This window comes from Brachycentrus maculatus, unplaced genomic scaffold (assembly GCF_059751285.1).
Source record: "Brachycentrus maculatus isolate JH-2025_06_01 unplaced genomic scaffold, ASM5975128v1 h1tg000152l, whole genome shotgun sequence".
Classification (NCBI taxonomy): Eukaryota; Metazoa; Arthropoda; class Insecta; order Trichoptera; family Brachycentridae; genus Brachycentrus; species Brachycentrus maculatus.
In genome coordinates, this window is record NW_028280905.1 from 1,324,090 (window position 1) to 1,339,275 (window position 15,186).

Here is a 15,186-nt window from a genome sequence, read left to right on the forward strand (position 1 = left end):
AAAGAACACCTCACACATTCCTTCTATCTAAGAGAATGACCTATCTTGAGAATGTGAATCTTAGAGAGATTGTGTATGGGCATCTCTTTAATTTCAGAATACACCTTATCTTAGTGTGCAGGTAGCACACATGTTTAAAATAAAGTGATATTGTATAATATATATCATATCAAATTTAATTGAACCCTAAATGAGTAAATGAATGTGTTTCTGTTAAAATTTCCAGGTAAACTGCAGCCAAATACTGACAAAACAGACCGTGACAAAGACAGATTGAACAATTTATACAGACAAAATGAAACAGACAAAAATAATTTACTTTCCACACCACTTTTTGTTACACCTCCGCCCGATTTACACAAGAATATCGAGAAAGATTTCGGCTTTGATCCCGATGACGGTAAAAAAGATTCAAAGTCTGATAAGATGCCCGACGACGTCAACGGCCACATGAGCCCCTACTTCGTGCCGCACTCTCCCGGAAAATCGGACAAGAGCGAGATGAAGCATTACCATTATCCGGGACCTTTCGCCGACCCTAACCATAAACCTCAGCCGCCCGCCAACGATCTCGGTCCATTCCCTTTCATTAAAAAACATAAAGAAAAGCCCTATCCTTTCGAACCCGGCACCGAAGATAACTACGACCATTTCCAAAACCCGATACTCGACAAATCGAAAGATAAGACGAATATTGTCAGTCCGAATGATACAGATTTCCAAAAACCGAAACCGCAACACGCGGATCGTGATGAATATCCGATCAATGATCCGTATTTGTCCGGAAACCCGATTCGCGTTCCCTTCAATCCTAATGGTCCCGGTCCTGGCTTTTTTAATCCGTCCGCTACCAAAAACCACCAAGATCTTTTGAACATTCTACACCATGCCAATATTAACGGGAATCCGAACGTCAACAATCCGCAACTGGGTCATCCTGGTGCCGGATTGTACCACAACGGTCTTTCCGGAGGCAACCCGGGTCCGGAAACTATTCACGTGTACACGGACGGATCGCCGATTCACATAGAGCACTTGTTACAACACATCCAACAGGCCGACGGTAGCGCTGGACCTTATGTACCGTACGCGACCCAACAGAGACCCAATCACCCACCAAACCAACAACCGTCACCTGAGGGAAATAATTCTTCCAATCAGATACCTTCAGGTCAGTTATTTGGGAACAATTGGTGCGGTGGAATTATTAGTGAGCGAGGATACTTTGGTGCTTTGTAGTAAATGATTATACGCAGGTTAAAAGTCCAATTATACCATTTGAGGACTCGAATATGGTTTGATATTATTTGAAGAGTTCAGATATTTTACCCAAATCAAAGATTGTGAAGTTGGAAACAGATATGATATAAATCTTAAATTGAATAATTTTTATTATTTTGTATAAAAATCTACCATTCATACATAGATGTCGTGTATGAAAGCTAGAAATCATCATAATACAGAAGAAGATTGCATGAAAATTCCTACATAAATTTCACTTTGTGTTAAAATAGTACAAACAATATAGATGTCTAAAAGAGGCAATATGGGAAGGGAATATGGATGTTTTGGGCAAAACACTTGATTTTGGAGCCTGTGTATATTCAATATCCAAGTGCCCATTCACATACGAGTTTAAAGTGACATCTATCTAGATTTTTGTGAAATATATAGCACTCATCAATTCTATTACAGAGACATCTATAATATATTTTAAAAGCAATCTCTCAGGGGACAAACATTTGGCAAACTAATTTACTTTAAGATTTATATACAATATTTGCTTTCAAAACCTATCTTTTTACGTCATGTAGTTAACTTTTCAATTTATAATTTGGCTGTATATATAAAATGCCTTTAAGTATAATTTTCCGGGTATCTTGGTTGAAATACTCAACGTATCAATTTATCTTGGTGGAGAGAGTGAAACATACATTTTGTACATATATTTCCTCTACATTGTACTTGGTACTGGTCGGCAACACTCGGTGTGAACATAACTGACAAACATTTGACAAACACGGAACCAGACGAAACTATGTTTATTTCAGCAATTGTATCCATAATTGTTTGCTTTACATGCGAATTCTATTGCTGCTTTGTATTATAGTAGCAGTAATGCTTTTTGTAGATTTGATCAATTATTTAGTCTAAATTATCTAGTCTATTTTGCTATGAGTTATTAGTAAAAAAACCATAGTTTATTAAATATATAATATATTGTTGGGTAATATAATATATCCAAAATTGAACACGGTTATTGGATTGTATTCTACTTTTATTTATATATATAAATATATATATGATAATATGTGACGCGTTTTGTCTTATTAAGACATAATCATGTTTAATAATATCTTAATAAGAGGAAACACATCACATATTATCATATATATGTAAATAAAAGTAGAATTCAATCCAATAACCGTGTTTAATTTTTGATATATTACCCAACAATTCAATATGGCATTCTACCATCGGCCTGCAGTTACAATAAATAATTTATTATAAATTGTTATTTTAAATAGTAAGAAATAAATAAAAATGCATTATCTATAGGTTCAGGCGCTGTGACGTAGTTGCATAGATGCTCAAATGTGAAACTAGTATTGCCATTGTAAAATAAATGAAAGATTTTTTTTTCAGCTAAAAGGGTTTGAGTGACAAGTAGGTACTTATAAGGGTCACATTTAAAACGTTATAACTTTGTTGAGTAGTCATATCGCTACACTATTTTATAGTAATTTGATTGAGCGAAGTCTTGGCTATAAAGTAATATACAACATGCTCAACAGCTCAATAAAGTTAGCGAAAGTAGCTACTTGTAACTTTTAACCTTTCGACTGGGAACAGTTGATATGTGTGTATTTTTTTTGTTAGATCATATTGTGTACGCTTCCGTAGTGTAGTGGGTAGTGTGTTTAGGTACCGTGCTGGAGGACTTGGGTTCGATTCCCAGAATGGTCAAGATAAATATGAGTGATTTTCACTGTTTGGGTCGCAGATGAGGGTCGGAAGAAAAAAAATATACAGACTAAATACAAAAGTGTGAGTATTTGAAGAAAAGAAAATTCAGATGACTCTCAATACAAAAGTGTGAGGTATATGTGTGACAGAGATGGTCAATAAATGAGAGATACTGTAATAAGGTTGCATGGCGAGCTGCAAGCGGCAGTACCCTATGCACCATTGGGTGCAGATAATGGTTATATGAAGTGAAGGCATATATATATATATATATATATATATATATATATATATATATATATATATATATATATATATATATATATATATATATATATATATATATATATATATATATATATATATATATATATATATATATTATTATTATTTTTTTTTAATGTTATATTGTTTAAATAAAATTGTTTTATTCAAAGGAATATATGTATTGTATCTCAATTTTTTTTTATATTCCTTAAAAGGTAAGCTGTTTTAGGTCCTAAGAAAGCGCATTTAACCATATAAAAAATGTTATAAACGCATGAAAACTATCATAGCATGATTATTTAATAATATTATCATAAGAGCTTTGAAAAATAAGTGACATAAATTTAAAACGGATTTACTCTATACGATATATAAATATGTACAAAGGCATTTGAAAGAAGCCCAGTTGAGCGGGCACCTTTGTTATTTTGGCCAATGTTAAAAGAATTGTCTTCAGATGTAAATTTAATCTGTTTTACGCCTGTATATTATTAACCTTTTAACCGCGTTAACTTTGTTCCTAAGAGACGCCCGTGCGCGGCGGTATTTTGCCGTTTTTTAAATGATTACTTTTATCATGTATTTAGTTAAGAAACGATTTATTTTCCTAAACAAAAACGTTCAATGGGATTCATTGTGCCTTTTTGGTACTCTATAATACACGTGTGTCACATTATTCTCGAAATATATCGTAATATAAACAAATTAGATCGTAACATAAATAAATCAAAGCACGCATCGTGTGTCACTCTTACCCACTGGCGATGCGTAGCGTCGAGAGTGAGACAGATATAGGGCATGATTATGGCGCGGACTAATTACTGACCGCAAGAAAAATCAGGGATCTGTTCTTTTATTTATCCTTGTGATGTTACAAATTATTAGTCAGATATTTCAACAGATGTCATAAGGCCGAGGATTGACGTATTATTGTATCCAAAGTTCCACACCATGAAAAAATCCCTCCAAGTTGAACTGAGGTTGGAAACTTGGAGCGATGTAAAAACACATACGCTTATGTCAGCCGCGTATGGGGCATGTTTTGTTAAAACACATATGGTTATGCGAGCCGCGTGGATCTGGTTAAGGAGGTTTATGTCAATGTTGGACAATGGTGAAAATGTGAAAACTAATCCGTTACATATAATATCATGTGGAATGCGGGTGAAATCATCTGGGGCACTCATGGACTGCAAAATCTTCATTTTAAAATATGTGTGGTGCCGGATTTATCAAAACCGGAATGGAATTCTTCTGCATGAATTCTGGGTCCTTCTTTTCATGAACACAAAACTCGACTCAAAAGCGACTCACCATATTTTCATGAGATTAACTAGTGACATTTTTCGGTGTATATATATATATATATATATATATATATATATATATATATATATATATATATATATATATATATATATATATATATATATATATATATATATATATATATATATATATATATATATATATATATATATATATATATATATATATATATATATATATATATATATATATATATATATATATATATATATATATATATATATAAATTATTACACTTGGCTAAATTACCTATGTATAATGGTCAATTTACTAGAAATAAAGTCATTTTAAAATGGGAATTGCTGTAACTGAGAATAATCCAATAATAACAATTGGATGCGGCTTCAGACATTGCTTCGGAATCTACTGATGCTGCCATCTACGGGTTTGAATATAGTTTATATTCAAACCCGTAGATGGAAGAATCTGTAGCTACTAAAACTAGTAGCAACAATATCATACTCAAGTGGTAAAAAACAATTGTTTTATGTTTTACCACAAAGTGAATGCAGAAACCATAAATAACATGATTTAAGAACTGCATTTTATAGAATAAAATGACAATTATGTTTTTCCACATCAATTTTATTTGATCAACGACCGGGTTTCGTCGTAACCGACATCATCAGACTTATGATGCAGGGTATGGCAAAATGGACAAACGAAATGGTGATGTCGATTACGATTAAACCCGGTCGCTGGTCAAATAAAATAAATGTTGAAAAAACTACAAAGTTGTTATTTTATTCTATAAATAACATGACATTTCTTATTTTTATAAATCCAAGGGAATCATAAATATCCTTTTATATGTGGAGTTTGACCCATTCAAGATGGAGCCAAATAAATGTATTTTTTTTTTAAATTTCTTTAATTACAGCTGTAGCCAATTTGTACATTATAAACATAATACATGTAATAATTGTTGTATGAAATAATAATCTCTTTTAAGTATATTAAACGAGGATGAACATATTAGACAACAAATTATACATCAGCCTGAAGAATTGTAATTATTCTTGCTGTAAGTTAGCAAGTGGCATGTTCCAGATATCGGTATAGTCTGCAAAATAATTGTCGAGGTTTTGCATTCGGTGAATTTGGAGTATTAAATTCAGACACTGTCTGGCTGTTATACAGTAAAATATTTGACAGTTTGTCGTGTTCCTGGTTGGGGCATAAATATTTATCGTTTGCAAGGACAGTCTAAAATATTGTTTAAAATTTTGTATAAGTTAATCAAATCAAATAGCTTTCTCCTATCACTAAACTTTATTAAATCCAATAACCTTGTAGTAATGAGTGTGAATGATGATGTGTAGGTATCGGTGGTCTCCCGCCGCCTCCCCCTATTCAGGGTGGCGGGGGCGCGGGGGTGGGGGCCGGCGAGGGCGCGCTGCAGGTGGTGGCGCTGGAGGCCTCCTCACCCACCTCCCTCCGCCTCGTCTTCAGCCTCCCCTCAGTCATGGTCGGCCTCCAGGGGAGGGTGCAGTTGCGGTTCACAGACTCCAGGTATGGGATCATTTTGTTTTCAGTAGCAGTCTTCGTAGCTGTCTGCTGTAGTTGGGATTATCATGATAAATGAAATGAAACTGTCTTAAAAAAGTCTTAAATAAACAAAAAACCTTAGTTATTGTTTACGATGTACTAGATTTTTCATGCATTACTGGAAGTAATACATGAAAAATCTAGTACATCACCCAAACAAATCATTTATATGAAATAATTTTTGGTTTTTTCATATTTTATGCACTGCCATACCGTTCATCCAATTGCAATAAAACTTTGTCGAATTGTTGTTTTTATTTGAGCGAAGATTATAGATTATTTTATGGGCTGTCATACCGTTCATTCGCAGTATATCGTATATTATTATCATCGATGCCGATCAATATGAGTGAAATCAAATCCCAATGAAATGAATGATAAATGAAATTATTTATCCCAAGCTCTTATTTAAAAAAAAAGTACTTCGTTAATTTATTTCTCTTCCTAAACGTTTATCACTTTGTAGATCTACCAGTGCAACACGTAGAAATTAGCAAATTAGACTACAAAATTTGATAATAAATTACATAAATATCATTTATGGTATACTTTCCCTTTTTATATCAATTAATTTCAATAACTTTATTCATCATCGGACAGAAAATAATATAATTCCTAATTTAACTTTTTCAAAGATTAAAAAGGTATTTCTAGAATTATTTCTTCCGTAGTAGCAACGCGCCGGGTACTAGCTAGAAGGAAAAAAAACATTCCATAGTCTATTAAACAATATTGTGATTATGAAATTTTAATTGTCATCCAAATTTTATCCCATTTTCTGACACTGAATTTTTAACTACACAGTTTTCATGATTGTTTACATAATATTTCCAGTAACCCGGATCCCTCTTCCTGGCGCCTGCAGGAGTTTGCTCCCCCGGGAGACCTGCTGGCCACTCCGCAGCTGGAGTTCCAGCTCGGGGGCCTGGAGCCCGACACCCTGTACCGCCTGCAAGCCGCGCTGCTGCTTAGGCAGCTGCCGTACGTGCCTCGCAGTCTCATCTACACTGTGAAGACGCTGCCTCTCGAGGTTATTATCTACTTTTTAGTGCAATTATTATTGGTTATTAACCGTTTCAGTGCTATATGTATGCTAAAATTGTTAAAGACCTTGTTGCAAGCTATGAATATTTCAACTCATAATATTTTTTCAATCAAGCTAGAAACTCTGGTCAGGGTGTTTAGCTACCGTTCTGGAGGTCCCAGGTTCGATTCCCAGGGGGGGTGAGAATAAATATTAGTGAATTTACACTCTAATATTTATTTAACCTTTTAAACGCGTTAACTTTGTTCCTAAGAGACGCTCGTGCGCGGCTGTATTTCGCCGTTTTTTAAATGATTACTTTTATCATGTACTTAGTTATGAAACGATTTATTTTCCTAAACAAAAACGTTCAATGGGATTCATTGTGCCTTTTTGGTACTCTATAATACACTCGTGTCACATTATTCTTGAAATATATCGTAATATAAACAAATTAGATCGTAACATAAATAAATCAAAGCACGCATCGTGTGTCACTCTTACCCACTGGCGATGCGTAGCGTCGAGAGTGAGACAGATATAGGGCATGATTATGGCGCGGACTAATTACCGACCGCAAGAAAAATCAGGGATCTGTTGTTTTATTTATCCTTGTGATGTTACAAATTATTAGTCAGATATTTCAACAGATGTCATAAGGCCGAGGATTGACGTATTATTTTATCCAAAGTTCCACACCATGAAAAAATCCCTCCAAGTTGAACTGAGGTTCGAAACTTGGAGCAAAGTGAAAACACAAACGCTTATGTCAGCCGCGTATGGGGCATGTCTTGTTAAAACACATACGCTTATGCGAGCTGCGTGGATCCGGTTAATATTACTCTTGACTGGTCCGTGAAGCGCAGAAGTGATTGCACCTTGCCTTCATATAATTAACGATCAAGATAACATTGCGTCAATATGATGCAGTGCCCTATGCACCATTGAGTGCGGATAAGGGTTAGAGTAGAGTAGAAACTCTGACTTTTTGGTTGATTTTCTTGATTTTATACTAAAAGTAGAAGAATTCAGACTCTACATTACATGAAGGTGATGGTGCTTTTAAAAATTGTTTGATCTTGTGTAGGAGGAAGCAACGATGCCACCTGTGATCCCCATAGAGCCCAACCTGTCAGTGGGTCAAGTCAACTCTTCTTCAGCCCAGATCACATGGAGACCCTTCACACAAGATGAACTGCTTTACATCGACGGAGTCCAACTGAGGTAATTAATTTTTGATTGATATCTCAACATAGACGAAATCTGAGTATATACCGGGTGTAATACTTGCCATTCAATTCGTGATTGACTATCATATTAATCAAAATTCAAAAACTTGGATATATCCTTACATTTTGCTGCGTCTTGTAAATAAAAAATATACAGTCAAATGGACACACTTAGGACGGAAAAGGTATTTCTACCTGTTTGGTCGATTGATGCTTAAGGACGGAATTATCCAATGGTTTTATTTGAATATTATATACCAATCTCTTTGCTAAGATATTAACTATATGTACGTAATTATCATATCTCGTCACCAGCGGTCCACAGGCGTAAAATGTACCCATCTGAAATGTGTTCATTATAATAAATGGTTAGATGTTAATTAAAATGCATTACCTATAAAACAGTTGCTGTAGCGTCGTTGGATAGACGCTTGTGAAACTGGTATTGCAGGTTCGATTCCTGCCAATTGTACTTTTTTTCAACTTCATAATTTTATTTGTAGTAAAATAAATAACTTAAAGCAGTTAGAATGGCTCAATACTTAGAGTACTACTCATTTATGAATTGTAGATACCGTGAGATTGATGGCAAAGTGTTCTCTGGTACTCCTCTCATCCACCGTGCCGTGACATCGTACCAGCTAGAAGGACTCAAACCCAACACCTCGTATGAAGTGGGCATCTTTTTCATTCCCTTCCTCGGACAGCATACGGAGCTGCAGAGTCCGCTCATGGTGAGACTTAACACCCCGCAACTTACAGGTAAAAACTGAATTTATACTAAATTACTATTTAATATTATATTCATCATAAACGTCTATTTAACCAGAGGGTATGGGTGACTAGATCTTTTGAAGTCAGTGTAGATAAGAGTGTATGTAAGGATGTATCAGATGCTCCTATCTACATTCCCGAATTTGATATGGAAGCTTTAGGCTTTCTGTCAGACCCATATGCAAATATTTTGTCCCATTTATGAACTTACATTTAATAGCTTTCAATACCACTATCACAGACAATTAAAAAAATACAAATTAGGATAACCATCACAGAGTTCTAGAAGTTCCCAAGTTTTAGTAAGTAGTTAGTTCTGTTAGTCAACTACATCTAAGTTCTAACCAGTTGGTGGCTGGTATACAGACGCCTACAAAACCCTGACCAGCACAGCAGACAGACACAAAGCCATGTCACAGCATTTGGAGAAAAGGTTCAGTCCTCTCATTTACTGCTCAATCATTTCTACCCGCATTCTATCACCTTATACATGATTCCTTACACATGCAACAAAATTTTTCTGACAAACCAAACACATTCCTAACCAACAATCGAAAACCAACCCTAACACACACCTTGAAACAAATTCCTAACAGAGACTCAGAAAGACAACAGTACTATGTGGTTCCCTAATGTGAAAAATCAACAACATTCTAATATTGCACAAATCAGGATAAATGCTTGCAGATTCCCATTCACACTGCCTACCTCTTTTAATTAATGGAGACAGCCAAAGTATCTTTGGCTTAGATTTGGTAATATTCTTGTGTATTTGTAAGTTCATGTGTTAATACACATTGCAGACATGTACGACTGGGCGGTCTCCCTGGAGGTGTCAGAGGTGACGGCATGGGGCCTGGTGCTCCGCTGGACGGGAGTGCCCCTGCCGGCGGAGCGCTACGTGCGCGTCTGGAGGGCCGTGTGGCGAGCCGAGGCCGCGCGCTCCGACTCCAGCACCTTTGCAGTGTCGGCCCGGAACGTTCCTCCTATGGCCAACATCACGGGACTCATCCCCGGCACACGGTAATACAACTCACTCAATAAGAATACCACTACACTTACCAAGTGATGAAACTAGAGAAGGACATTGGTACCATAAACTAAGCTAGGACACAAAATGTCAAACTCTCTTCTAGTAGAACGGAAAGTCTGTTGACAACAGTCAACAGACCTTTCGTTCCAGCTTCTCCGGCTTCCCAGCAAATTATCCCTCCTGTTCACAACACAGATTAAAATAAAACACTTTTTAAGCTAGAAGAAACAAAAATTCACTTAGTGATCTATAATATAAGCCTTGTACATAATAATCAAGGTAAATAATAAATGTAACTGCTATCTATAATTTAAATGAATTACCTAGTAAATAATCAATGAAAGCTAAACTAGCAGTAAACAACGGAGTCTGGCTGCGTCTACAATATGGATAAATATTTCAAATTATCCATAAATTATCATTTTTGCACTCTACAATATCAGTGACTTAGCATCTGCTGTATTTTTATTCACAATACTCCATTCAATCCACTAACTAATCCAGAAACTAACTGCACTTTCAGTTAGTAGTCTCAGGACAGGGCAACAATTATTCTGGTCTTTTTAAAACATGACTCATTATATGGATTTAAACATAAAAATAGAACACTTGTATAAGACCACTTTTTTGAGTTTATCAATATAAACACAACTTGTTTTGAGAACTACGGATGTTCTCATCAACAGGTGAAAATATAAACATTTCAAGTTTAAAAAAATATTTTAATCATGTTATTCCATAAAATTAATGCCAAATTGATAAATACTATTATTATATGACAATATTTGCTGATCTTCCAGGTATCGAATATGGCTGGAGTTGTACCTGACCAATGGTAAAGTGAAGACTAGCAACGTGAAAGATGTGATGACCAAACCTGGGAAGCCGGCTCCTCAGGAAGCTTCCATTCAAGAAGGTAATATATATTTGATGACTTTGGACACTACAATGCGTGTTTATTTATTTATTTATTGGAAAACCAACAGACTGTTAAAAAAAATAACATAATATAATAAAATTTAAAAAAGACATTCCAATTAGAGGTTTTCACTTAAGTAATCTAAAAATAAAAATAAACTGTCATGGACATAAAAGTATAACTTTATAATTAACTTGCATAACATGTTTTTATCAAATAATAGAAATTTTCTTTAACAACTAGTCAAAAAGACATCAACAATATTTCTCTTAAACGTATTAAAAGAAACATTATTGATGTCTATTTCATTAAGCATTACATTGCACATATCGCAGGCTCAATTTAAAAATGAATTTTGGTAGGACTTGGTGTGCATTTTGGTGTGTTGATACACATATGAATCAACCAAACTCTTACTTAGTATTTTGTATTGAATTACTTATCAATCACTTACATATTTTAAAGGCAGACCACCAAAGAGATGGTTTAACAGCTAGGAATCGACATCGCAGACCATTTTTTTCTTCTACCTGTTAGTTTCCAAGCCAATATATTGTTGTTTGTTTTCCCAGGCAAGTTGCTGGAGGGCTCAGCGAGTCACCGCGGGGACTACTACAGCTCGCTGGTGGCCGTAGCCATCCTGGCGGCCCTGGGCGCTATGTGCTCACTGGTGCTGCTGCTGCTGCTGCTGCGCCGCCACCGCGCCGCCTCCGCGCCCATCTGCACCCCCGGCGCCCCCGCGCGCCCCCACCAGCCCCTGCCGCCCTACGACAGCCCAACCTACAAGCTGGACCTGCAGCAGGAGACCATGGGTAACCCACCCGCCTGACTAACTTAACATTATCCCACTGTAGCCTTAACCTAGCCGGATCTAACAGGGGGTTTGAAATCCCCCATACATCAATTTTAATTCCATAACTTTAGTATTATAAGAGCTACTTACTCCATATTTTTATTTTTATAATTTCAAATCGTTGAATGTTTCAATAAAATTGTTTTTGATAAAAAGCACAATCAGTCAGTACTGTAAGATCTACGTACTTAAATTTATTTTTATTTATTTATTAATTTATGCAGCACATTTTTGGTCCGTTAACGCCAGGTTATTTCCTTTCACTCTAATAAATGTGGTATACCATACAAGAGAGCGAGACAACTAGACTACTCGGCTTTCGTTTGATCCCATTTCCAGCCATGGCAACCCATCCAATAAGTGAGAGAATGCTGATTCAGTCGCAGACAGACGGCACGTTGGAACGGACGCGCTGCCTATGACTCAGTTTGCAGCGAGTTGGTACTTGCTGCAAGCTGTGTACTACGATTTCGATACAAATATGAACTGGGGTCTTTTGGATTGCGTGTAATTTGGATGATCAATACGGGTTAACAAAAACGTCCCTTCTCTGATAAAGCAACATTCGAAACATGTATTATTGAAACTGTTCATAATATAATCTTTTCTCCCATTCAACTCCTTACCTGATCATACTTCTTATTCATCCTTCCTTTCTAAAAATTTACAGCTCTATCAATATACTAATTTGTCTTTAACCATTCATTCTGTAACTTGTTATAATGAATGTAATTTTTTATTGATTGACAAGCCCCATCTGCCCATCATTCACCCTTCTCAGTAATACAGTGGTTAGCATGCTTGGCTACAGTGCTAGAAGTCTCAAGTTCAATTCCCAGGGGAGGTAAAATAAATATTGATTCAATATTTTCCCGGACTGGTCATTAAAGATAACACTGTGTTAATCCGATGCAGTGTCCAGCGCATCATTAAGAGGATTTGGTAAAAGAAGTTAAAGATACTCCCTGATAATCTTGATAGCAACAAAAGTATTACGATATTTTTTCGTAAAAGATTTCGCTAATATAATAATATCTTTTTCTAGATCTCTGACATCCGGCAAAGCCCGCTCAGCGCAACGAGTTTCAAGAACTTGCAGTGTTCTCGTTGACGCAAAAATGAACTTTACTCGGAAAAACTGTAACGCAAATAAATCGTTTTGCTTTGAAAGTGTGAAATGTTTATAGACAATACTCAAAAGTGAACCGTTTACAAACTTTGTGGCTATATTTATTTACGTGAAGTTTTGTACTATATTTATATATTTTGTAAACTAACGGAAAGAGTGAATTTATTTTTTTATGTGATGAATGATTTTTACTAAAAAACCTCAACTAAAGTTAAAAAATTAACTCAATTTGATACATAACTTGGATTATGTACATCTTAAATGCTATTTGAATATGTAAATATTTAAAATTATATTTAAAATCTTTTTTTATATTCTTAGTTACTTTTTTTAAATGTAGTTATTTAAAGAAAACAATTTGATTGATTACCTCACAAGTCTGTGTTTTTATTATCATTTTTAACATTGAACAATAATGGCTTTTGTGTGATCTAGGGACATTCACAAATCCTGTTAAAATTTAACCTTGCAATAAAAAGTCTATGAAAAACAAAAGAGATTATGTCGATCACTATCTGTATATCACTTTCTGTATCCTACCCTCTTGAACCATAATTTTTATAGTTAATTACTATTTATCCTTATGTGATAGAGTGCTGAGAATCGATATATCGACTTTCGTATACTTTGCCAAAAGCAAGTTGGAAATGCAAAAGCACCCGACAACGATGCCAGTGCATTCTGGCGGTTGAGCTGGGAGGTTGTGTCGCAGCGTGCGCATTTCTTAAGTTCCAAACTGTCAATAATATTCACAAATAAACACATGTATTCCTATTTTTAGTAAAAAATAGAAATACAGTTAGTTTTGGTCTCCAATCTGCTCATAAAAAAAACACAGGCTTTGGGACACTTGATACAATGGATATTATAATTTGTAAATATATATATTTTTGTAATTATTAATTTTATAATGCATAGTAAAAAAAACAAGAAAACTTTGAATTTATTCAAATTATTTAATGCTAAACATTTAACAAATTAAGGAAGAAAAATTCCTATGTGAATTCGTTCACGAGATGAAATAACTGCCCAATTTAGCATCCCGCTTCCATAGTGGAGCGGTTAGTGCGCTAGGCTACCATGCTGGAGTTCCCGGATTCGATTCCTAGGGGGGGGGCAAGTAAATATGAGTGATTTTTTCACTCTAATATTTATTCAATATTACCCCTAGACTGGTACCTGAAGCAGAGGGCTGATCACCTTTCCTTCATGTGTTAATGATGAAGATAACACTGTGTTTATATGATGAAGTGCCCCATTAAAGAAGAAGAATTTAGCATTTGAACCTGGCTCCTTTTGATAATCATCTAGGCTTAGCAGTTAATCCATTGAGATTAGCAGTTTTATATCCCAACTGTGAAATTAACTATAGGTGAATTAGTTCAACCAGGAATTGTCAGTACAAAACATAAATCTAATTGCATAGTTTGTGCGTTGCCCTCTACAGACAATTTGTGAAAGCTTCATTTCGTAACCTCCAATGGATACTGGCTTCAGCAAGCAGTTATTTTTTCCTGTAATGTAATTAATATTGTTAAAATGATTTCTCTCTTTTAATTACTGAAATATTTCTGGAACAGTTAAGCCGTCAGTTCAATAGTTATCGTAAATTGTATCTAAATAAAACGAAAAAATGCTAGCTCTTTCGGCGAGTTAGTTCTTGCAAAATATGCTGTGTTAAATAACGGGAGAGTCACGTTATTTAATAACTGTTATCTGTCACCGTTACCAATAACGTATTAATCATAATACTTTCAGAATTAAGCCATTTACAGCTTATAAGCAGTGTATTGCTAAATATTATATTGTACGCCAAGGAGTTATTTTGATGATTTTGAATTTAAACTTGTTTGCACATTATGTTACAAATTATTTTTGAGGAACAAATTAAGTATGACCTTTTTTAACTAGTTAATATACTTGAAAATATACATTATTTGGTGATATTTTGCATTATGTACATTAGTACACATGAAGCTTAAACTGTGAAAGAATTATTAAAAGCATACTGAGTAAATAGTCAAGTATATTTGAATAATTTTGACATAAGGTCATTTAAATCTTTAAAAACTGCGAGAGAACCTAAATTAGATAACTTACCTGTTTGTATTTTA

General features: G+C 35.0%; 1 protein-coding gene across 2 annotated transcripts in view; it reads left to right on the forward strand.

Annotated features, from left to right (window-relative positions):
• The window catches only part of sas (stranded at second transmembrane protein), an 83,520-nt gene extending 68,569 nt beyond the window's left edge, over positions 1-14,951 (forward strand). The window contains exons 10-18 of one of the 2 annotated variants that reach the window (XM_088261227.1): positions 227-1,171; positions 5,886-6,075; positions 6,946-7,141; positions 8,223-8,359; positions 8,936-9,126; positions 9,942-10,161; positions 10,972-11,087; positions 11,663-11,902; positions 12,989-14,951. In XM_088261227.1, the coding sequence (XP_088117353.1) occupies positions 227-1,171; positions 5,886-6,075; positions 6,946-7,141; positions 8,223-8,359; positions 8,936-9,126; positions 9,942-10,161; positions 10,972-11,087; positions 11,663-11,902; positions 12,989-12,996 (2,243 nt within the window). In that variant the 3' untranslated portion in view covers positions 12,997-14,951. The remainder of the gene's footprint in view (positions 1-226; positions 1,172-5,885; positions 6,076-6,945; positions 7,142-8,222; positions 8,360-8,935; positions 9,127-9,941; positions 10,162-10,971; positions 11,088-11,662; positions 11,903-12,988) is intronic. The other variant, XM_088261228.1, reaches the window with a different exon arrangement.
• Positions 14,952-15,186: the final 235 nt, after the last annotated feature.